Source organism: Labrus bergylta, chromosome 8, assembly GCF_963930695.1.
Source record: "Labrus bergylta chromosome 8, fLabBer1.1, whole genome shotgun sequence".
Classification (NCBI taxonomy): Eukaryota; Metazoa; Chordata; class Actinopteri; order Labriformes; family Labridae; genus Labrus; species Labrus bergylta.
In genome coordinates, this window is record NC_089202.1 from 23,849,940 (window position 1) to 23,872,887 (window position 22,948).

At 44.8% G+C, this 22,948-nt stretch overlaps 1 protein-coding gene across 3 annotated transcripts in view; it reads left to right on the forward strand.

Moving 5' to 3' along the window:
• Window positions 1-22,948, forward strand: part of scap (SREBF chaperone) — a 42,158-nt gene that overhangs the window by 13,949 nt on the left and 5,261 nt on the right. For all 3 annotated transcript variants that reach the window (XM_065958101.1, XM_020654074.3, XM_065958100.1), the window contains exons 5-22: window positions 579-799; window positions 2,189-2,294; window positions 2,664-2,836; window positions 4,126-4,252; window positions 7,113-7,225; window positions 8,103-8,197; window positions 8,340-8,438; window positions 9,820-10,032; window positions 11,076-11,461; window positions 11,706-11,855; window positions 17,157-17,358; window positions 17,475-17,590; window positions 18,311-18,860; window positions 19,424-19,509; window positions 20,215-20,297; window positions 21,162-21,328; window positions 21,592-21,672; window positions 22,482-22,688. In XM_065958101.1, coding sequence (XP_065814173.1) covers window positions 579-799; window positions 2,189-2,294; window positions 2,664-2,836; window positions 4,126-4,252; window positions 7,113-7,225; window positions 8,103-8,197; window positions 8,340-8,438; window positions 9,820-10,032; window positions 11,076-11,461; window positions 11,706-11,855; window positions 17,157-17,358; window positions 17,475-17,590; window positions 18,311-18,860; window positions 19,424-19,509; window positions 20,215-20,297; window positions 21,162-21,328; window positions 21,592-21,672; window positions 22,482-22,688 — 3,175 coding nt within the window. The remainder of the gene's footprint in view (window positions 1-578; window positions 800-2,188; window positions 2,295-2,663; window positions 2,837-4,125; window positions 4,253-7,112; window positions 7,226-8,102; window positions 8,198-8,339; window positions 8,439-9,819; window positions 10,033-11,075; window positions 11,462-11,705; window positions 11,856-17,156; window positions 17,359-17,474; window positions 17,591-18,310; window positions 18,861-19,423; window positions 19,510-20,214; window positions 20,298-21,161; window positions 21,329-21,591; window positions 21,673-22,481; window positions 22,689-22,948) is intronic.

The window sequence follows — 22,948 nt, forward strand, 5'->3', positions numbered from 1 at the left end:
TTCATCTCAGGTTCTTACAGAGCGAGTCGCCATCTTTGAATGGAAACAGTTCATGTTTTCAAGCCCTGACTTTTTAACTGACGAAAATAAGTAATAAGTAATCGAATTTTGAGAAGCTGGAAAATAGCACACAAAAACAAAAAAACAGCTGCTTTCTAAGAAAATGATGGTGTGTGTGACCCTAAACGTGTGATTCAAGTCCAGTCATGAACCAGAACTATTTAGCCTTGGGCAAGAGTAGAGAGGGAAAATGACCTTTTGACCTCCCTCTGTACCTCTGCTCACTGTTTGTTTGACAGCCGTACTGTAAGCGCTGATATGAGTGCTGAGTTCTTGGACAGGTTAATGGTTTTTCCTGGAAATTAAAAATACGGTTCAGCATTTGAATCTGAAATTTTGACCCAGGAGGGATATTGTTGGACTTAGTACTTCTTAGATCTCCTCAGTTGAATTCATGGACTCTTGGTAGCCTTGTGTTTTCTCTCGCTATCACGTAATCACTTGAGCAGCCGTTGGCGTTTGTGCGTTTTTGTAAATGTCACCTAAACCTTCTCTCTCTCTGTCTTCCTCTCTGTCAGCTCTGGAATCCGCAGTCTGGAGTCTCTGTGTCTCCAGGTGACGGACCTGTTCCCGGGGTTAAGGCGGATGCAGTCTGTGCTGCCGGAGCACGGCTGCCTGCTCGTTTCCCCCGGCAACTACTGGCAGAACCAGCGGGAGCTGTTCGACTCAGACGCCGACCTCCTCAAGACCATCCAGAAACATGAACCGAAAGGCCTGCACACCTCGGCCACGCTAAGAGGTACGGCTGAGGCGGGTTAGTGTAGGACATGGTCCGTCATGGGATCAGCAAGTAAGAGGGGAACGACCTCTTGTCAAGTCAAGAAGTTTATATGGAAGTGAAACTTTTAATGAAAGAGCCCTGTGTTGTTTTTGTTTATGAATTTAAGTCCTGTGTCCTCCAATGCTTTTTTTTTTTCATCTATTTTCTGTGCAAAGCCAACGCAGTTCAGCTTTTTCAGCGCTCTGTTTCCTGAGCACAAAACGCTCTCGGTGTCAGCTGTTTTTGTTGCTGCGCTGAAAGTAGTTCAACTTTTGGCACAACGCTGCGCTCCTCCATGTCACTTCTCCCTCACCAACCAATCAAAACCAAGAAGGGGCGGGACTTAAGTTGTAACTTTTGATTAGATAAAATTTCCAGCACAGAGCTGCTGCCAGTGCCTGGATGCGATCCCTTGTTATTGTTTTCCTGGTGGGATTTCTTTGAATAAAAGCAGATATAAAGTATAAAGAGCAATTTAAAGCAGACTTAACAGTCACTGCTGAGGGGTGCAGTTGTGGGGAGGAACAACTTTAACACCCTTGCAACACTAAGCACCTGGCAGATGTGCGATGAAACTGAGTTCACGGGCAATAAAACATGAATGGTCACAGGCCCTTAAGCAGCTCAGGCTACCTTTTTTAAAATTGAATCTGATAAGAAAATGTGTTTCAATGTGTCGCAGAGGCTGCTGGTCCGATGCTTTAAACACAACATGACGGAGCAAAACAAAGCTCTGGAGTTTGTTCAGAGGCTTTTGTGTCCCAGCTGCCCTTTTGTTGGGAGTAGTGTGTCAACAAGCAGCGACAGTCATCATAGGGAGGTAGTGAGCTGGGGATTAGTGGTATGAGAAAGTTAAGAGGCTTTCATATTGACAAATAACAAGCAGTTTTATTCCTCTTATTATTGAATTCTCTCTGAAACTTTACCCACTGACATAGTGACCAAACCCCCCCTCCATCCCCCTCCTGTGTGGCCAAAGCCAGCTCAGCATTCTGCCTCACCGTCCAGCTCAAGTGATTTAGAGGTGGGAAGGTTTATTCAGGAGCTGGAGTCAGGGACAGACTGGCTGCCGGCTACGTGCAGACTGATAACTCTTGTTCACACTGTGGCTGATGGCAGGCCGGTCTGAGAATGAGAGCTCCGTGCATAGGATGGAGGTGCACACAGCTTCTCTCCACATTCAGCAGAAACTGGAGCAGGACGACGTTATGGGCGCCTGAATGTCATAAGTGCTATATGACCGGTGAAACAAACGCTTAGAATGCGGCATGAGGAATCAATCTTCAGCATCCTCTTTTATAAGTCACCATAACACAAATATAGTTTTCAGCTGCTTTAACGTTTTTATAAATTGTGTTTGTGTTTCAGACCTGCTGTTTGGCGTCCCGGGGAAGTACACCGGGGTCAGTCACTACAACAGGAAGAGAGTGGTGACGTACACAATCACCGTGGTGCTGTCCAGCTACGACGCAAGGTGAGTAATAATATGAGGAAGTAAAGTTTGCTCCTTGATCAAATCGTGGCTGCTGATGTGAAGGATGCATCTCATTTGGTCGCACTGATTAGATTGCACAAATGCATTGACAACATTCTTAAAATAATAATGCACGTCGTCTGAGTACCTAAAGTTAAGGGTGATAATTCATCCACTTGCGTGTTTGTGTTTTCATCTGCCCCCTATTTTATCCTGTCTATCCTAGGATGCATATCCACCTTGTGTAGAGGAAGTGAGAGGTATGCCAGACACTGATGATAATCCTGACCTGTGTGTGTGTGTGTGTGTGTGTGTGTGTGTGTGTGTGTGTGTGTGTGTGTGTGTGTGTGTGTGTGTGTGTGTGTCCAGGTTTCTGGGCAGCCTGCGGGCCCGCCTGAAGCAGCTCCACCCGTCAGCCAACTGCAGCCTGAGAGAAGACCACATGGTCCACGTCCACTTCAAAGAAGAGATCGGCATCGCTGAGCTCATCCCCCTCGTCACCACATACATCATCCTCTTTGCCTACATCTACTTCTCCACCCGTGAGTCACGCTTTACACGAGTGACACGTTTGACTGTCTAAAAAAAAGCGGGACGAGATTTGTCTTTTTTGTTTTGTTTTGTGATAAAAAAAAAAAAAAAAAAAAAAAAAACGACATACACATGGCGAAAAAAAACAAAATCTGCAAAAGGATGAGAGGTACCAGTTTGTCCACAGAGGTCGCCAAAACCATCACAAAGGGAAAGTTCCCCACAGGAGCTTTAAAGTGATTAATCTCATTTTACTCTCCGTCTGATGCTTTTGATGAAGAACATTCTGCTGCCAGACTTTTACAGTGGAGGGATTTTTTTTTTAAGTAGATGAGAAAAAAGGCAATTTTTTTTTTAAAGATTTATTTTGTTCCTTTAATGGAGAGATAGGACAGTGGAGAGAGAGTAGGGAATGACATGCGGGAAAGGAGCTACAGGCTGGATTCGAACCTGGGCCGCCCGCTTTGAGGACTATAGCCTCCATACATGGGGCGCACGCTCTAACCACTGCGCCACCAGCGCCCCCTCATTTTTGTTTTAATTTAAAAGGAAGAATGTGCGACTTCACACCCTTGAGCTCCAGCATGAAAACAAAACAAACTGCTGTTTGGCCACACCTCCTCCACGCTGAAGCCTCCTCTCTACTCCAGAGACACACCTCCAACCCCCTCTCCCCTTGAGCTCGCACAAAGGAGCACCAGCGGTGGACAAAATTGTCATTGGCTCAATCTGCATTCACCTGTGTCCTGCATTGTTGTGTTAGCATGCTAATGTTAGCGCTCTTTAGTTAGCTTGTAGCTTCACATTTCATGTTAATTGACACAGAATGAGCGTGATGTAAAAACTCTTACTAACATCCAAATAATCAGTGAGTATGTTCTTCTTCTCTCTAGTTCTTGACTAAAACAGCTTTTATACACAAGGGGAGGAGCCGGCCATCCTGTCCATGTAAACACGGCTCTGACAACAACACAGCCAGTGGGACTCGAGCTTCTCCCTCATTGTAGACAGTCATGACTCAGAGACACATTTACACAGGATAGACTGGATTTATGATTTATTTATATGGAACGTGTCGCACATTCTTCCTTTAAAATTCTTAACTAGAGTGTTTTTTCTTACTAGATAATTAAGTAAAAAAATCTCCTTTTCCTTTAGTGTCAGATTTGGTAAACCTTCCTGGTAAACGTAGGCCTGTACGATGGTGTACGATCAATTCAGACAGAAATAAAGTGGTTTAGGCGGTATGTATCAGTTTGATAGAGGGCTTGCTCTGAACATTACTCCTTCTCTCCTGCAGGTAAGATCGACATGGTGAAGTCAAAGTGGGGTCTGGCTCTGGCTGCCGTGGTCACAGTCCTCAGCTCTCTTCTCATGTCTGTGGGACTGTGTACTCTGTTTGGACTGACGCCCACGCTCAATGGAGGGTAGGGGAGCCCGATCTTTCCTTTTTAAAAAAAAAAAATCATCATCGTTTTTGGAAGATCACCAAAGTCTCCACCCGTGTATAACCAAAGGGAAAAAAAGAAGAACCTTTTGAAGGAGATGATCAAAGACACGTTCAGATAATTGGTGATGATTTAATGCCAGCGGGAAAAGATATTTTAAAGGAATCCAGGATGTCAGGAGGACTCTGTCTCTTAGTTTCTAACTGGATGAGTGACAGGAATTATGCAGTTTAACGTCAGAGTTTGGGGAATTCTGCACTTGCTGAGAGTAAGGGCACAACAATGAGTCAACATTGTCATCAAAAATCAATCAAAATCTAATAATAATATATCATTTTATTGAAAGGCGCCTTTCAAAACACTCAAGGTCACCTTACAAAGCAGAGATAAAATCAATCAAATTAACTTTAATGTACATTTTATAAAAAGTCAGAGTGAAGAGGATGCTCGACCAGGGATGGATAATGATCAGGCTGAATATAGCGGTTTGAAAAGATGTGTTTGGAGATGAGATTTGAAGATGCAGAGAGAGAGAGTCAGTGTTACGGATGTGTGGTGGGAGGGCGTACCAGAGGCAGGGGGCAGAGCGGCCGAAGGCTCTGGACCCCATGGTGGACGGGCGAGGGGCGGGTGGTGCAGTGAGTGAATAGTTGCCAATGAACTTTTCCACACTCCGCTGAGCGTGGTAAACGACAGGTTAACAAAACATGGTGTGATGGGGGCAGATGAGTCAACACCATAGAGTCCTAAAAAGTCCCGGAGCTTTCTACCCTTAATTCTGCAAAGAAAAAAACGATTTCCTGCAAGATCTGTAAAGCGGACGTTGCTTATCACGTTGGTGATGTTGCGCAAGCACACTCCTGGAGGCGTCCATGTTGCTTGTCTGACTTGCAACTGGAACGCGGTTAACTAAGCTGAGACGCCATTCCCAGCTCCGAGTAAAGAGTTCTTAAGCAAATTAAACAACTAGAGTAGTTCTTAGGTTTTAAAACAGCTTGGCATATGTCATACACATGTTGAAGCCATCGGCCATTTTTTTTTCACCACGGTCGCCAGGGCAACAATGTTCATAAGCAGAACACTCACAAGATCCGTGACCAATCCGAGTGGTCAGAGGGAAAGTTAGTAAACACCGTTCACACGACAGATGAATTGAAAGTCCACATAAGAAGCATTTGTGAGTACTGCTGCTTGACACCGCAACACCGCAGCGCCATCATTCACCAGCGGCGAGCTGCGGTAGTGACTGAATGGACGGCTGTGTATTGATTTGATATTTGATCCACACTGATGTATTTTATCGACGCCCTGAATGCTCGTCACAGACTTTAGTACAAACATGTTCTTCTGTTGACATTCAAACTTGTCTCTGTTAATATCTACTGCCCCATCAGGCTGTTACTGTTCCACCATCATCTCTTATCTTATTAACACAAAGACAAGGACAGGTCTACTGACACACTTGCACACTGACACTCTCACACACACACACACACACACACACACACACACACACACACACACACACACACACACACACACACACACACACACACACTAACACACTGGCTTATTGACGTCCCACTTCCCCTGCATTGACTTTACATGTGTGTTTGTTAATGTTTAAAGGCAGTGGAGGAAAATTCAGTGTGTTAGTGTGGTTGAGGAACAGGGGAATCTGTAAGTGGGCTGGACTTCACCCGGGGGGGGGCGGGGAAATAGTGATATTGACATTTGTAGGTCATCCAATCATTTTAGCATCACTGGAAAGCAGACATCATGGCGTGACAACAGCACACTCTTGCCCAACCTCGCGCTATGGGCTGTGCTGTACTTTGTGTGTGTTTGCGTACACAAGCATCAAGGCCAACACAACCAAGACATGCATGCATGCGAGCTAAATATTGTGCCTACTCATGGTCGAGGCCACACACACACACACACACACACACACACACACACACACACAGGGCGGCTGAGATATTGTGGGCAGTGTCACTGAGTGCGTCTGATGTGAAGTGCAGAGCTGTCGACTCTTCTCTGACCCAGAACTGGCTTATCTACTCTTAAACAAATCTTCCTGTGTACTCATACAGAGAAGGGAAATTCCCTGCAAACATGAGAAATATTGATTAACAAGTTTCCTGCAGCTTGAAAAGATTTAAAAAAAATTAAACTAATCAAGGAACCTGGGGTAATAGTCTTAAAAGCAGCTGTGAGGCAACTTTCACTTTGCGCTGATCAGTGATTGACTGCTTTGATACAAACACTTCAGGCTTCAGGCTCAGACATCACTCCCACGGTGACCAAAAGTGCGCCTCATGATTCATGGCTGAACACTTATTTTTAAACACCCCACCTCTCGATTCTGAAGAAATTACGGGGCTTCTGGTGAAATTATTAATTGTGTTTGACTCACACAAAACGGTGAGAGTCTTCTAAAAAAACAAACGCGCAGCTGCACTTTCTGCATTAGCTTTTAGTGTTTACCTGAAATGGAGGCGGAGAGGAAAGTCGAAAGTGTGCTCTCTTCACACTGAGTGAGTTTGTCTTGTTTTGGTGTTTATTTGTGATCATTCTTGACAATACTGAAAAGTGTGTTTATATTTTGCACTTAGTCAGGAGTATATGTAACTCTGAAACCTAGTGTTTAAAATGGGTACTGCAGTCCAAATTCAAATTATTCAAATTATGAATTACAGGACCAGAATCTAAACTTCTACCTGATCATTCAAGCTAACATCTTTAAGTTCTTTCTCTGGGTAGCGAGTCTTCCTTTAGTTTCTTTTTACTCATTCCTGTATTCTGTTTTCTTACTTTTGTTGTGTTTTGTCTGCAGGGAGATTTTTCCTTACCTGGTGGTGGTGATCGGTCTGGAGAACGTCCTGGTCCTCACCAAGTCCGTGGTGTCCACCCCTGTTGACCTTGAGGTCAAACTGCGCATCGCTCAAGGTGAAAGCGGAGAGTGTTTGTGTGTGTTGAGTTTTCCCGATTCTGAGGCCTTGTCCACGGGTAGGCGGGTATTTTTGAAAACAGATGTTTCCTTCCTTCAAAAACAACTGTCATGAGCACGGCAAGTCAAAAGCGACGTCCTTGACATGTGAAAATATTCTCGCCATTCCCCTGCAATGACCGTTTCATTTTCAAAGTCGTCCATTCAGGCTCGTCAACACAGCGGGAGAGTAACTGTGTGTGTTTGTGTGAGCGTGTAAAAAGTCCATTTAGCAACGTTAGCACCAGCGCTAGTTTGGTTACGTCTGCCATCGCACTTAATGTCATGTCAACAAAAGTGACAGCATCGCACAATGACGTCACATGGAGGAGAAACCGGCGCACAGCGTGACGTTACAAGAATAACACTCTGTTTTCTCCGTCTACATAAACACCTTAAAGAGTTTCTGAACATCCTCACCCTGGAAGGAGTACGAAAGGTCAAATAAGAAAAGCTTTCAAAAACACCCGCCTGGGGCGCTGGTGGTGCAGTGGTGCAGTGGTTAGTGCACACCTCATGTATGGAGGCTTTGCTCCTCCAAGCGGGCGGCCCAGGTTCAAATCCCACCTGTGGCTCCTTTCCCGCATGTCATTCCCCTCTCTCTCTCTCTCTCCCTGATCTCTGACTCTATCCACTGTCCTATCTCTCTATTAAAGGCACAAAAAGCCCCAAAAATAAATCTTTAAAACTGTGGACGAGGCCTCATGAAAATCATCCTGATGCAGCTAAATCACTACGTTTGTTAACTCTCTTGTCATTGCCTTGAGTGTCTTAATCCATAAAGGAGCATGATTCACTTCTCTATCTTTGTCTTTGACACGGTTTCTTCCTCTGCAGGCCTGAGTAATGAGAGCTGGTCTATCATGAAGAACATGGCAACTGAGCTGTGCATCATCCTCATCGGATATTTCACGCTGGTGCCGGCTATCCAGGTAACAAAAACGAATGGCTGAGTTTAGGAAATGATGGACACACACACGCTTACATATAGAGATATTATAAACGGATCTATGAGTGTGTGAAGTTGTGCGTCTTGAACTGATGGCGGTCCTCTCTGGTTTCTGTTCGCTGTAGGAGTTCTGTCTGTTTGCTGTGGTGGGGTTGGTCTCTGACTTCTTCCTGCAGATGTTCTTCTTCACCACAGTGCTATCTATAGACATCAGACGCATGGAGGTGAGAAAACACACACACACACACACACACACACACAGACACATGCACAAACACACACACACACACTGACACACATGCACAAACACACACACACACACACACACACACACACACACACACACACACACACACACACACACACACAGTCACACACACTGACACACACACACACACAGTCAGACACACAGACACACACACACACACACAGTCACACACACACAGTCACACACACACAGACACACACACACACACTGACAAACACACACACTGACACACACACAGTCACACACACACAGTAGATATATTCTGCTGATCCATATTTAAATACATACATATCATGTTATGATAGATTAACCTCTGCAAAGTTTATCATCCGGTGTTTCCATGGCAACGATAAACATGCCGCGTCTGTCATGCCGGCTGCCGCGACAAAACAGGTCTCTTTACAGCTATATAATTACAGATTTCTTCGTAAGTTGTAGTTTAAATTAATTTAGATATTTGAATGTAAACATTGTCTACATATTATACCTTTAAAAGTGCGTCTTATACACAGACTTTTACGATAATCATTACAAAACTCTTAACGGTTCCCCCTCCTCCCGAGCAGATGTAGGTCACACCGGAGGTCAGACGGCTGCACAGACCCCACATACATTCACCACATAGTTTTCAGATTACTCTGATTAACCACATGTGCACTTCTTATTTAAAACCTCTTAGCGTTCTACTTCAGGGTAACACACATACTGAAACCTTTCATCGGAGGTTAGCTCCATGCCCTAGAAACTGAGCTTAACCACCGGAAGCTTTTACATTAACCGACAGAAATACACCGAGTTTAAGTCCCCTCGTTGTCTTTCAACATTTGGGGATCACCATGAACTATTAGAAACTAGAATAACAAGTTCACTCTACATAGTTTAGGTCAAACAGTAGTTAATGTGTGAGCACTTTTTTAAATCACAGAATAACTGAAGAGAATCTATTGATTTATTTTTAAATGTACCGACTGCGTCTTTTGTTGTTAAATGTTAAATGGACTTGAGCTTGTATATTTATTTTCTCGTCTTCTGACGACTCAAAGCGCTTTCACACCACGTCACACCTACACATTCACACACTGATGGTAGAGGCTGTTGTGTAAAGTAGGGCCTGAGCGATATGAGAATTTTGTGGACTGCAGGAGCCGGGGATTGATCCCCCAACCTTCCAGTTTGGAGACGACCGACTGAGCCACAGTTGCTGCCCGTTGTTTTCAAGTTATATTGTGATGTCATCTTACTGTTAGTCCGTGTGTGCAGTTTTTACCTGTAGTTACAGTAAAATCTGGCCAGAGAAATTAGGAATGAGTCAGTAACGCATGTCTTAACCCCCTCAGCTGGCTGACTTGAACCGCCGTCTGCCAGCAGAGGCAGGACTGCCGCCGCCCAAGCCCGGCCCGCTGCGTCCACGTGAGGTGCCCCCTCCACCTCGACCCTCCCCCCACACCATCACCCTGCAGACCCCGGCTTTCAGGAACCTGCGGCTCCCCAAGAGGCTGCGCGTGGTGTACTTCCTGGCACGCACACGCCTGGCTCAGCGCATCATCATGGTGAGAATATGGCGTCAAACTGACTTCATTTTGCCTAGTCGTTATTAGTCTGAGATCGTTGTGCACGAAAACCTGCCGTCATTATGTTGCTCATCGGTGTCGGCCGCCACACCCTGAAGCTGACTTTAAACGTGTGCCGTTTAAGTGGATTAAAAAAGCTTTGAAGTGAAAACCATTAGCAGGGAGTGGTAGTTGAAGACTTCATCCTCATTAAGCTTTATTGAATCTTAAATGTGAAGTGAGTGCTTTATGGTGGGAAAACTAATGTCAACATTCCTGTTTGGATGTTTAGTTTGTTGCTGAAATGTGAGAAGGTTTTTTTTTTAAAGATACATTTTTTGACTTTTTGAGTCTTTAATGGAGAGATAGGACAGCGGATAGAGTTGGAAATCAGGGCGAGAGAGAGAGAGGGGAATGACATGCGGGAAAGGAGCCACAGGTGGGATTCGATACTGGACCGCCCGCTTGGAGGACCATAGCCTCCGTACATGGGGCACGCGCACTAACCACTGTGCCACCAGCGCCCCAAATGTGAGAAGCTTTTACAGAGGAAACTGGAATTTTTATTGTGCTCTAAGAGCTTAAATCAAAGGGTATTTGGTAGTGTTGCAGTCAAGACTAACCAGAGGGCTCCGAGACCGAGACAATACAAAGACATAAATATCACAGAAAAATCTTCATCTTGTGTTAAGGGGGCGTGTCACTCAGACTGTAACACCGGGAAGGTTGCGTCCGTAACCGGGGGGTAAAAATCAAACTAAGTTATTTTTTCTTTTAGAAAAAGGATTTTTCCTTCTTATCACATTAATCTGGGAATCTGGAGGTTTTGGCCACAGGGATTATGTTTCAGCCATTTCAGCCTGTTTGGACGCTGCTGGCTGAAGAAATCTATGAAAACAATCTCTGAAATTTTGGATTTTCTTTTCTGTAGATGATGAAATAGATGTTTAAAAAATAGGAAAAGTACCAGAACTGTACTTCTGTGTTGGTCACAGACATTAGCGGACAGACTGATCGTTCATTTCTTTGTGATTCCTCTGCAGGTTGGCACGGTGATCTGGATCGGCATCCTCGTCTACACCGACCCCGCTGGAATACGCACCTACCTGGCTGCTCAGGTGTCCGAGCAAAGCCCTCTGGGAGATCCTGGGGGAGCCGGTCTGCCCCCTCACCTGGGTGTGGCCCCCGTCTTTCGTGGAGGAGACCCTACCAGCACCCTCAGCATCCACCCCGCACCCGATCCAACTCCCTTACCTGAGAACCAATCACAGGGCCACCATGGTCCAGCCAGGGCAGGGCTCCTCCCCCAAGCCCCGCCTGCCGTGCCCCAGATCACCTGGGGAGCAGAGGACGAGGAGGGTTGGAGGAGGCTCTCCTTCAGGCACTGGCCGTCTCTCTTCAGCTACTACAACATCACTTTAGCGAAGAGGTGAGGGAAGCAGGAGGCTTTGAAGGCCACAGCCTCTGTACATGGGGCACGCAAAATAACCACTTGGCCACCTGTGCCCCCTATTATTTTCTTTTTCATTCTATTGCGGAACTAGATTGCGCAACAGTTCCATAACAAAGAGATTTTTTACTCGATCTTTTAGTCTCGAGTTTTAAAACTGTGCGTCTCCTCCGACCCCGTCATCATTTGTTATAAACCTTTTTTCATTTTTCTCGTCTCTCAGGTACATCAGCATCCTGCCTGTCATTCCCGTCACCGTACACCTGAGCCCCCAGGAGGCTATTGAGACACGACACCCTCAGGACACGCGACACCCTCCTCCACCTATTCCCAAAGTGTCTGCAGATCTACAGACGGACCTCACCCTCTACAAGTCAGTGCTGAGAAACACACACACATAAACACACACTGTGCTCACAAGTCACTCACTTATTAAAAACCAACACAAAGGATGCATCAGAAAATAAAAAGCTGGGTGAGAACGTGATCTGAAAAAGCAGTGCATTGTGGCCTTTGTTTCGAATCCGACCTTGAACTCTTAAAGCTTAACAAACAAGGAATCACGTGGAGGCTTTTTGATACATTCAAGGACAACATATCTCTAACACCTGTGTGTTCTCTCTACTGCTGACTTCACTTTTGTCAACTGCAACAAGTGAACAATGTGGCTGAAAACGCTCTTTGTTGATCTGCACTCAAACTCGGCAGATACAAGCATGTGGACTCTTCTCCACCAGAGTGTCACTGACCTATTTCTCAGAGATCCTTGAAACAGTTCGAGGTTCTTTCGCAGGAGTGTTCGTCAGAGGGTGATCTGGGGTCAAGGTCATGCAGCTCTCTCCCACGCTCACGTGTTCTATAAATCAGTCAATCTTTATTTATATACGACCAATTCATAACAAATGTTCTTTCAAGTCACTTTACAAAAAGAGCAGGTCTGGAGACAGTACCTTCTTTTAATCTTATATTTACAGAGTCTCAACATGAGTCCATCATGGTATAATCAAACAAGCAAATAGGTAGAAAAACCTCCAGAAAGCCTCGAGCAGAACCAGATTCATGTGGAGGCTCTGTGTGAGGAAATAAGTTACGCTGGACCTTTTTGTTACAAGGGGCTGAGTTTTATGTGCAGGTTTTGATTGTGGGACATTGATGAATTCATCACCATGAAGGCATGTAGGTTCTCTGGTATGGTTGATTTTTGAGGGTTGAATTGTCTTTTTTTTTGGTGCAAGCAGAGGAACGGGAAGCTACATCTTTGACTCTTGAATGTTTAATGTACAATGTTTGTTCTTTCACACTTGCAGAAAACTCTTAAAAAAAACTCCAGACAAAGGCTTTCTTCAAGGAGCTACATGTGTGTGAACGCAAACATAAATGATTAAATTCTCCAAAAATGTTAAGGAGTGCATGGAGGGTGTGAAATCTGCTCTTGGCACGAGCAGATGTGAAGTCTTGTTATCTTACCTGGAAGAAACAGAGGCTGTCATATTTCTGCGTTTGGCAGTTGTTGCGTCACTCTGACTGGATGAACCTGTTCGACTTCACTACCTGCTTTAAGATGTGGTTTAATTGTGCTAAATTCTTCTTTTAGTTATATACATGTATGTGTTTGGGAAAAATGCAAACTCAGGGCAAAGTTTACTCTGCAGACTTTCATCTTTGGGGGAATTTAGTTTGACTCATAGATGACTTCATTTACGATCTCGTTGTCCTTGTGACAGCATTTAATCTCGCCTTAGCTGACCACCGTCTGCTCTGTAATGTAGGAGTCTGCAGTGCAGCTTTCCCTGCGCTGGGTTGTGCAAGGCGGTTCGGTGTTGTTACCCAGTGGAAGGTCATGTTCTTTGTTATTCATCTTTGGACAGTAGATACGAAGGCTATCAGCTGAAGTCGGGTCAGGGTCACGACCTTGACAGCGGGGAAGTGTCAGTTGAGTTTACAGGTTTGTTTGGATGACCCTGAGACGGAGAAGGCCACTGTGATAAAGGTGAACACTGTGTTACAAACCGGATCAGAGCGGGTTGCATCACCAGGCTGCAAAACAGGAAGTAGTTTGTTCAAATCTATTGATGAGATCTTTCTCTGCAACATGCAAAGCAACACCAAGGAGATTGTTCCTGACTCATCCAATCATATCAACCCAAGTCAGGTTTATTTGTACAGCACGTTTAAAACAGCCTCAGCTTGCCATGAGGTGTAATAGATCAAGACAAACATACCAGCTTTGAAAACCAAGAAAATCACAACAAATATTAGATTAGTTTGAGCTCTTTTCAAGGCCAGGGGAGAAAATGTGGGTTTTGAGTTGTGCTTTGAATGAATTTAATGAGGTAACGGCCTCTGATGAAGGGACGCAATCAATTCCACAGACGGGAGGTCGCCTGTGAGAATCCGCTGAGCTCGAGAGTGGACGAGAAGAGACCGCTCAGAGGACCTGAGCGCTCGTCCTGGGGGTTGGTTTTTATTTTATTTTAATTTTTAAATTTAACCAGGAAAAAGCCTCATTGAGATTAAAAGTCTCTTCTACAAGAGCGTCCTGGCCAAGACAGGCAGCAGCACAATTACAGGGTTTCAGACATAAAACACTTAACGACAATGAACATAAATACAGGAATCACAAAATGAACCATTCATCAAAATCTGTCATAAGTCACCAGCAACAAGGCGATCAAAAAGGGCTTTAAAGTATCTTGCAACCTATTCTAAGAAGAGGGAGCAGCGTACTTTGAACGCCCTTTTCCCCATTTCTGGTGTAGGGGATGATGTCAGTGTGTCATTGTTGACTTTGGTAGGCATGGACTGTACATCACTAAAACCACGCTGTTCCTGATTGCGCGTCATGCAGCAAGTCATACATTTAAGACCACGAGAAAGGATTTAGAAGATGTTGTGCTTATTTACTGGGGCTCGTGGACACTGTTGCCCTCACTTATCAAACTGGTGTAGAAACCAGCGCAGATTTGGGTGTAGAAATCATCGTACGACAGGGTCCACGTGGGACCTATGAAACGTGCGTTTCTGGCTGATCACAGCGTACGCAAGACCGGGTGTTGATAAGTGTGGCGGCTGGAAACGATCGTCATTTAAATACCACGCCCCTATATATTCACGGTTTAGCCGTCTCCGCCCCCAGAGTTTACGGCATGGAGATACTTAATACAGCAAAGAAGAGAAACGAGATATGTCCTGAGTGACACCAACGGAGAAAAGAGGAATAACTTTGTGTTGTTTGGCAGCCTGAAATGTAGGATTAAAGAGCTTCAGAAGAAATGCGCCTGCATGAAATCTCAACAGTGTTGGTTTTAAATATAAAAAATATATAACATCCGTGATATGTAATGTACATAATATAGGCTATAATATAATTTTTTTAATACTTTTAGTTTAAAAAACCTGGTCAGACCATATGATCGCTACAATGTAGCCTAGTGTTGTGGGTCTGAAAAGAAGCAGCGCCCGGAGTGGACCGGAGGACGCCACCTGTACCCCACCTGAAATTATCCCAGATCGTGGAGCGAGTGGCTTCCTTCATTGGTTCAGCCTCAATATCAGGCACAAGTGGTGCAGGCAAACCTGCATCTGTGTCGGATAACGTCGGCTGCACTGGCAGCTCACCATGTATGAGACTTAAAAAGAGAAGAGAAACCTGAAACGTCCTGCATCACATGAATAAAGTGTTTGATCAAACGCTGTGCAATGTGCACTTCTCATCCGATTAGCCTTCTTTCCAAACATAAGAATTTAACTCTTAAAAGAAGGTCCTGACTCCGTGTTACAGCCTCCAGATTTCTTTATTCGTTATTATGTCACATGTAGTCTCCGGCCTAAGTGCGTCTGCTGTGCGCAATTACGCATGTGGCACATCAGCGTATTTATTATTTTAATCTCCGGACATACCGATTAGTTATGATCTAATGTTGATGTTCTGTATTCTTAAATATTTCATATTTCAGAGGCTAAAAGTTGTATTTAGTATCTCTGGAAGTTTTGATGTCCTTTTGAAGTAACTCTTTTTCAGTTTTAATTTGTCTCAGTATTTTCTGCAGTGATATTCCTGTGCGCATGAACGTTTAACATGTATTTACCGAAAAGCAGCCTCTCTAATCTTTAATCTTTAAAGTAAATTGATTAAACAAACAAAAATTCATCAAATAAAACACACAACTAAAGAAATCACCTGACAGCCCGCGCTGCTCAACATTATTTAAAAAGCAATGTAGCCTGCAGAGATCATTAGAGGTGGAGCGTAATATAAAATACATTTGAGATGTCTTATCTAACAGTAAATCTGTGAACCTCTATCTATCCGTCTTAACAAGCACTGTTATAGTATGATCTAAATATTCTCCTGCAAGTCCACACTGAGTTGAAAACATGCGAGACCTGGTGTGAGATTTGAGCGTACCCTCCGCTCACGTCCAAATTGATAAGTGCCAAACTTTGCGTGGAAATGACCGTGCACCCATTTTTCTGCCTTACGTACGTTTGATAAGTGAGGGCCTGTGTGATTGTTGTAATCAGAAAACGGACACGATGTACCGGCCGAACGGTTGAGATAAAGTAGTTTCATGCGGATGCGGATTCAGGACAGGAACTATATGGCGTTATTCCAGTGGCACGACGTTTCTCAGGTGTCCAAATGGTATGTACTATTGTCTGAACGTGCTTGTGGCGAGTAGCGAGCTTGAGTTCTACAGAGCAGGCAGAGCGGATCTCACTCCTCTGACAGGTTTCATCATCACAGGTATGCCAGATTCCACAGCAGGCAGAGATGCCATGTCATGCTTTCCCAGGAGGATGAGTCAGCACTTTGTTGCATTGATTTTGCAGCTTAAGATATTTCATTTAAAAACTTGTTATTATGTTTTCTTAAAATGCCAATCATTTAAATCGAATTAAGAATTAAAGGTGACATATCCTCCTCCTCTTCAACCAGTGTAAATAAGTTTCAGAGCTCCTCAAAACATGTGTGTGAAGTTTCTTGTTCTAAATCCACTCTGATCCTGTATTTGATCATGCCTAGAAACCCCTCTATTTCAGCACTGCTCAGAACAGGCTGTTTCTGTGTCTGTAACTTTAAATATGTAAATGAGCTGTGTTTGACTGAAGCTTCAGCGTTTAGCCAGCTCTGCATCGGTCTGTAAACCTTTCTGCGTTCTAACCTCTCTCCATTTTTCAAAAGCATCTCCAATATTGATCCTAGTTTGAGCACGTTTCTGCTCGTGGAGGTTATTAGAAACATGCAGAGGCTTTTTAGGTCGGGTACAATCACTTCTATCTGAACCACTTCTCTTGCCCGCTTCCATCGCTGCAACACCTGTTGGTTTGACCTGATAACTGCTCTCATATCTGGCTAACCGAGGGGCGTCCAAAACGGGCGTGTGGGGGTACCTTAAAACCGCCTACCTTCTCTGGTCCAAACAAATCCAGAGCATTCAGGACCAGAATCTAAAGTTAGAAGGAGGACATACTGGCTGCTGCATTGTTGTCAGAGAAGCCAGCACTTCAACATAGCATGTTTCCTTAATGTCTGATCATATAGTAAGGTCACTTTATTATTTCACTCTCTACACATCTTACTGATTGGTCCTTTAATAAAATATGTAGCACTAGCTAAGTAAATGAAAAATGTTTTTTATGTAACTCCTCCGTTGTTCCTCCCTTCATGCAGGGTGGCGGCTCTGGGTCTGGCGGCGGGCGTCCTGCTGGTTCTGCTGCTCTTCTGTCTCTATCGGGTTCTCTGCCCACGGAACTACGGCCAGAACGGCGTTTCTCATGGTCGCAGACGCCGAGGTGACCTGCCCTGCGACGATTACGGCTACTCCCCACCCGTCAGCGAGATCTCCCCTCTGCTGCTGAGGGGCCACAGCATGGTGAGGGTGAACCCACTTTGAAAAACACACACACACATCTACATCACAGAAAACTGAAGCCAAACTTTCAAGCTGTGGAAGATGAAATTGTTTGTTTGTTTGTTGTTTCTTTAAAGGATATCGAGTGTTTGGCTAGTGACGGGATGCTGCTGGCCAGCTGTTGTCTGGCTGGACAGATTCGGGTTTGGGATGCTCAGACCGGAGACTGTTTGACCGTCATCCCGAAGCCGGGGTGAGAATGTCGTTAAATAGATTTATGTCAGTGGTGTGATCAAATACGGACTAAATGATTTGCACATTTTAAAAAATGAAACAAACTTTACAAACGGCCCAAGACACTGAACTTTGGAGGCACATTTTTTATTTGATGAAAAAAAAAAAAAACAGAAGTATATTGAGCGGTATATTTTAACTTTAATTTGTAAAATATACTTTTTTTTTTTATTCTTGAAAATATATAATTTGTCACAAAGTAAACGTGAAAACAATGTTAATGAATGTTCTCCTGGTATCAGCAGCAGCTCTACAGCTGGAAAAGACGAGTCAGATTAGTTTCCCAACCTCCATTGTTGTTGACAGAGCCGATGCAGAAGTCCCGCCCCATCTTTAATTTGATTGGATGGTGAGGGAGAATTGACTTTGACAACGCAGCGCTGCTCTAACGTGAATGTCTGAACTTTTCAAGCACAGCGACAAAAAACAGTTAAATCTGAGAGCGTTTATGTGCTCAGACATAAAGAGCTGAAAACACTGAACGTCATTGGGTTTGTATTTAAATGTCGCTGCAGTGTAAAAAAAAAACATCCCTAGTGTTTAAAGGCCCTAAATACAGATATCACCTTTTATCTGCAGTGACTTCAAATGTGTCACTTCTGTCTCTCAAAGTGGTTAAACTTGTTGATATGAGTCTGTAGATATATTTGATGTTGATTTACCTTTTTCGCCCCCTCAGGCTGAGGCGGAGCAGCAGCAGCAGTGGCTGCTGGGAGCAGCGTGACGGCTGGGACGGTGTGGGCGGAGCCACAGAGCCGGAGTGTTTGTGCTCTGAAGCTCACGGCTCCTACGTCGGCATTGACGGCCTGTCGGAGGAGGAGGAGGGCTACCCACTGAGACGCCGAACTGCGCCCATCAGACCCACTCTGTTCAACGACCAGCCCGACCTCACCCCGCTCATCGACACCAACTTCACCTCCCAGCCCCCCTCCCACCTCCTCTCCACCCCACCCAGGGCGGGCTTCGACTTTGGCGGTCTGGTGGAGCGGGCCTACATGGAGCACGAGCCCCCCTCGCCCTCAGCCTACACGTCTCCTTCCTCCGCCTCCTCCTCCCCGCCCACAGGGGCTCAGCTGCAGAGGAGGCCCAGCTTAGGGGACATCGCGGCGGCCTTACCCCCAGAGAGAGCCCCCTCCTCAGGGCCGCAGGCAGACTGGGAGAGCTCCGTGTGGGCCATGGAGCTGAGAGGAAACCTGATCGCTGCCGGGAGGAGCAGCGGGAAACTCGAGGTACGTCGGGTTAAATCTGTTACTTATAGCATCAAGTATTGGTCGTTCAACGATGCACTGATCCACACCTTGGCTTTAGATATCAGCTGATACAGGGTACTCTTCTGATACAAGCGTTTAATGAATGACCTGTAATCCTCTCTGTGTAAGGCAGCATCAGCTTTTTCCAACTTCGTTAACTTCCTTCCGTCTGCCTTCTTTGTTTGCTTAAACTCGCCGTTCTACCACCGCCTCTCGAAACATGAGCGGTGGAGATACCGCAAGCTGCCGTAGAAGTTGTTAACATAACGAACGTGAATACATCCAAACTGCTTAGCATTTGTTGTTAGCCTCCATGCTAAGTTGGCTCCACCGAGCTAAATTCACAGGCCTACCTGCACACTGACAGAATAGAAGTGGAGGGAATAGATCAGCCTCATAGATCAGCCCATTGTCACTGATAACCCGATCTAGCTGTTTGAGTCCCAACATCTGACATCATAATCGTATCGGTGCATCTTTACTACGTCCTCTGAATAATGGAACATGTCAGATTGAAAACCAAAACGCCTGTCTTGTTTCAGTTGTGGGACGCCGTCGAAGGATCGTTACGCTGCAGTAATGAAGACGGAGTCTCCGGGATCACGGCCCTGGCCTTCCTCAACAACAGGTTAAACAAACACACACACACACACACACACACACACACACACACACACACACACACACACACACACACACACACACACACACACACACACACACACACACACACACACACACACACACACAGAGAGAGACAGCTTCTCCTGCGACGCTAAGAGCTCATTTTGGGGAATAAATCAACTGTTTAGACAAAATAATCCACGTTTCATGACAGCCCCTTAAAATACCTTTTATCTCAGTTTGTACTTTTCTAACCAAAAGTCAGTCATTAAGGCAGTTTCTATGAGTAACACTGAAATATTTGAGCTTTGGCTCTTTAACACCAGCTGAACATGACCTGCATGACCCTTTTTATGGAGACAGTTTACTGAGGAATAACATGTTTCTGTTTATTTCCTGTAAATCTTTGTTGTAAATGCTGCCTTTGCACACTTCTGTTGCTGCACACTTCAAACCTTTCTCACCTCACAAAGGTTAATTTAGTCTTTTTTTGACCTGTTAACATTAAGTAAATAAAAAGTCAGCCAGCTTGCATTGTTCATGAACACAAATAAAAACTAAGATGTGCTAACACATGAATCCTATAAGACTAAGTCATCGGTCACAAGCTCATTCTTTCTTTCCACTGAAAAATGTCAGTAAACAGTAAATAAAGTTAAGATAAACTTTATTTAATCTGAAGCCTTTTTGTTTTCCTCTTCCTCCTCAGAATCGTAGCGGCCCGCCTGAACGGCTCTCTGGATTTCTTCACCGTGGAGATAAACAAACCTCTGTGTCTGCTGCAGTACAGAGGTGAGGCTCGCCAACACCTCATCGTGTGTGTGTGTGTGTGTGCGTGTGCGTGTGCGTGTGCGTGTGCGTGTGCGTGTGCGTGTGTGTGTGTGTGCGAGGTTTCCTCGTTTCTAATGCCATCAAAATTAAAAACAAGAAACAACAAGAAACACTTAAAATCAATTACACAAACAACTGAGATCAATTAAAACACTTACAATTTCGAAGTGGCTAGAAATCAATTTCCTTAACTCTGCAAGAGGGAAAAACGCTAATCTTTAGAGCTGCTGGAGGGCATCAAAATCGCAGCGTCGATATAAACTGAGACAATTCAAGTTAAACTAAAAGGAAAGAAAGCAAAAACAGGATTTTAACATTCGGGCTGCAACTGCAACGACTATTTGGTTAGTTCAAGGATACGACCCCTGAAGTAAAGACACATTTATAGGGAGACAACATGAAGGAACAAATACCAAAGCTTCAGTGAAGAACACGTTATGCTAAACATGTTTTAAACAGTCAGTAAACATATCAAACACACTTAAAGGTCATGCCAACCAGCCCACAAATGGTAGCATAGCGAGTACTGGCACTCTACCTCACCTCCACCTGAGGGTGTTGCATCGGCAGCTGCCATTTGTCTTTGTTGTGTTTTCGTTCCCAGGTTGCTGTTTATGCAAACACAACTCTCAGCAGAGATAGTAAGGATGAGAGATGGCTCACTCCTCAGCAACTCAGCTGCAGGAAATAATGTTCTTACAGTGAAAAGCATGAAACAAGAAAGAAGACATAACCAACTAATTATTGAGAATTAAATCTGTTAGTTTGAAAGTGATTTTTTATTTATTTTTGCACCCCTACTTAAAATGTCCTCTCCTCCTGCAGGTGCTCCTCTGCGAGGCAGCGTGCCTCCCTCTCCCTGTTACAGCAGCGAGGACGTGATCAGCTGCCAGCTCACGCGCTCCGTTCAGTGCGCCCACCACAAGCCGATCACGGTGCTGCGAGCGGCCGCCGGGAGGGTCGTCACCGGCAGCCAGGACCACACCGTCCGGGTAAGAGAAGATACATTTTAAATATATTGTGTCCCCACTTTATGTAGATAAGACAGTGGATAGAGCAGGAAAGGAGCTGATTTGAACCTGGGCGCCCACTTGGACAGTGGCTTTTCCCATCCATGATCAAAACCAGAATCAGACTCATAACTTGGAGACTCAAGTCCACATGAACACACTCATTGATTTGACACATTAATAGACAAACTGTGTTATACGTTTTGAACCCCCTAAAAAATGATCTTTCTTTTGTGTATTTTCAGATTTATCGTCTGGAGGACTCGTGTTGTCTCTTCACCCTGCAGGGTCACTCTGGAGGGATCACAGCCATATACATCGACCAGGTCAGCACATCAACACCCTCTCTTCCATCTCGACAAATAACCTCGACTGTCACTGAATTCGAATTTATTCAAGGAATACCTGGAGACACGGCATCTTATTGTCAAGGAGGTCCTGCCACAAATACAAAGTAATACACAAACATACAGAACTGCATTACTTAAAAGACATACACCCTTATCCCCAGCTCTCAGAAATAGAATACAACATGTGTAAAGAGCAGCATTAGAGCTCTTGTTTTTTGGGTTATTTGTCATACAAGCAATTTGAAACAACCAAGAACATGTTAGTTTAAAGGTCACATATTCTCCTCCTCTTCAACCAGTTTAAATAAGTCTCAGACCTTCTCAAAACATGTGAAGTTTCTTGTTCTTAATCCACTCTGATCCTGTATTTGATCATGCCTATAAACCCCTCTATTTCAGCCCTGCTCAGAACAGGCTGTTTCTGTGTCTGTACCTTTAAATATGTAAATGAGCTGTGTCTGACCACGCCCTCTCGCTGGCTTTCTCGCTCCATGTCCTTTTGTTTACGGTGAGAAGGCAGACTCAGAGGGCAGAACAAACACCTAGCTGTGGGAGTGTCACCCACCCGGGGGAGGGGTTACTGCCCTTTGTGAGGTCATGAAGAGCGGCCTGTTTGAGCACACATTTTCTAAACAGTGTGTTTTGTGTTATATGTGACCTTTAAGAAAGTAAAGCAGCGGAAAAAAGGGGGTGGAGTCATATCGGCTGGTTACCAATTATCCACCATTATCAGATCTTCTGCACATCAAAAATAAGAGTGCATATGTCTCCTTGTGACTCTTCAGACAATGGTTCTGGCGAGTGGAGGGCAGGACGGCGCCATCTGCCTGTGGGATGTCCTCACAGGGAGCCGTGTCAGCCATGTTTACGGTCACCGCGGCGACGTCACCTCACTGGTCTGCACCACCTCCTGCGTCATCAGCTCGGGACTGGACGACCTCATCTGTATCTGGGACCGCAGCACAGGGATCAAACTCTACTCCATACAGCAGGTAGACTTGTTGTTGATATGAATATTCTACAATTCACTTAGCAGACGCTTTTATCCAAAGCGACGTACATCAGAGAGTAAGTACAACACAAGCAAGGATCTAGAAAAAAGGGAACAATGTCAGTAAGAGCAAACGATCAGCTTTGAGTCTGATTGGACACACAGGTGCTGACAGGAAGTGACCAGAGGCAAAGCACAACATTGAGGGCAGTTCTTGAGAGCTCTAATCAGTATAGAAACCATCTTATAAGTCATCGTTAT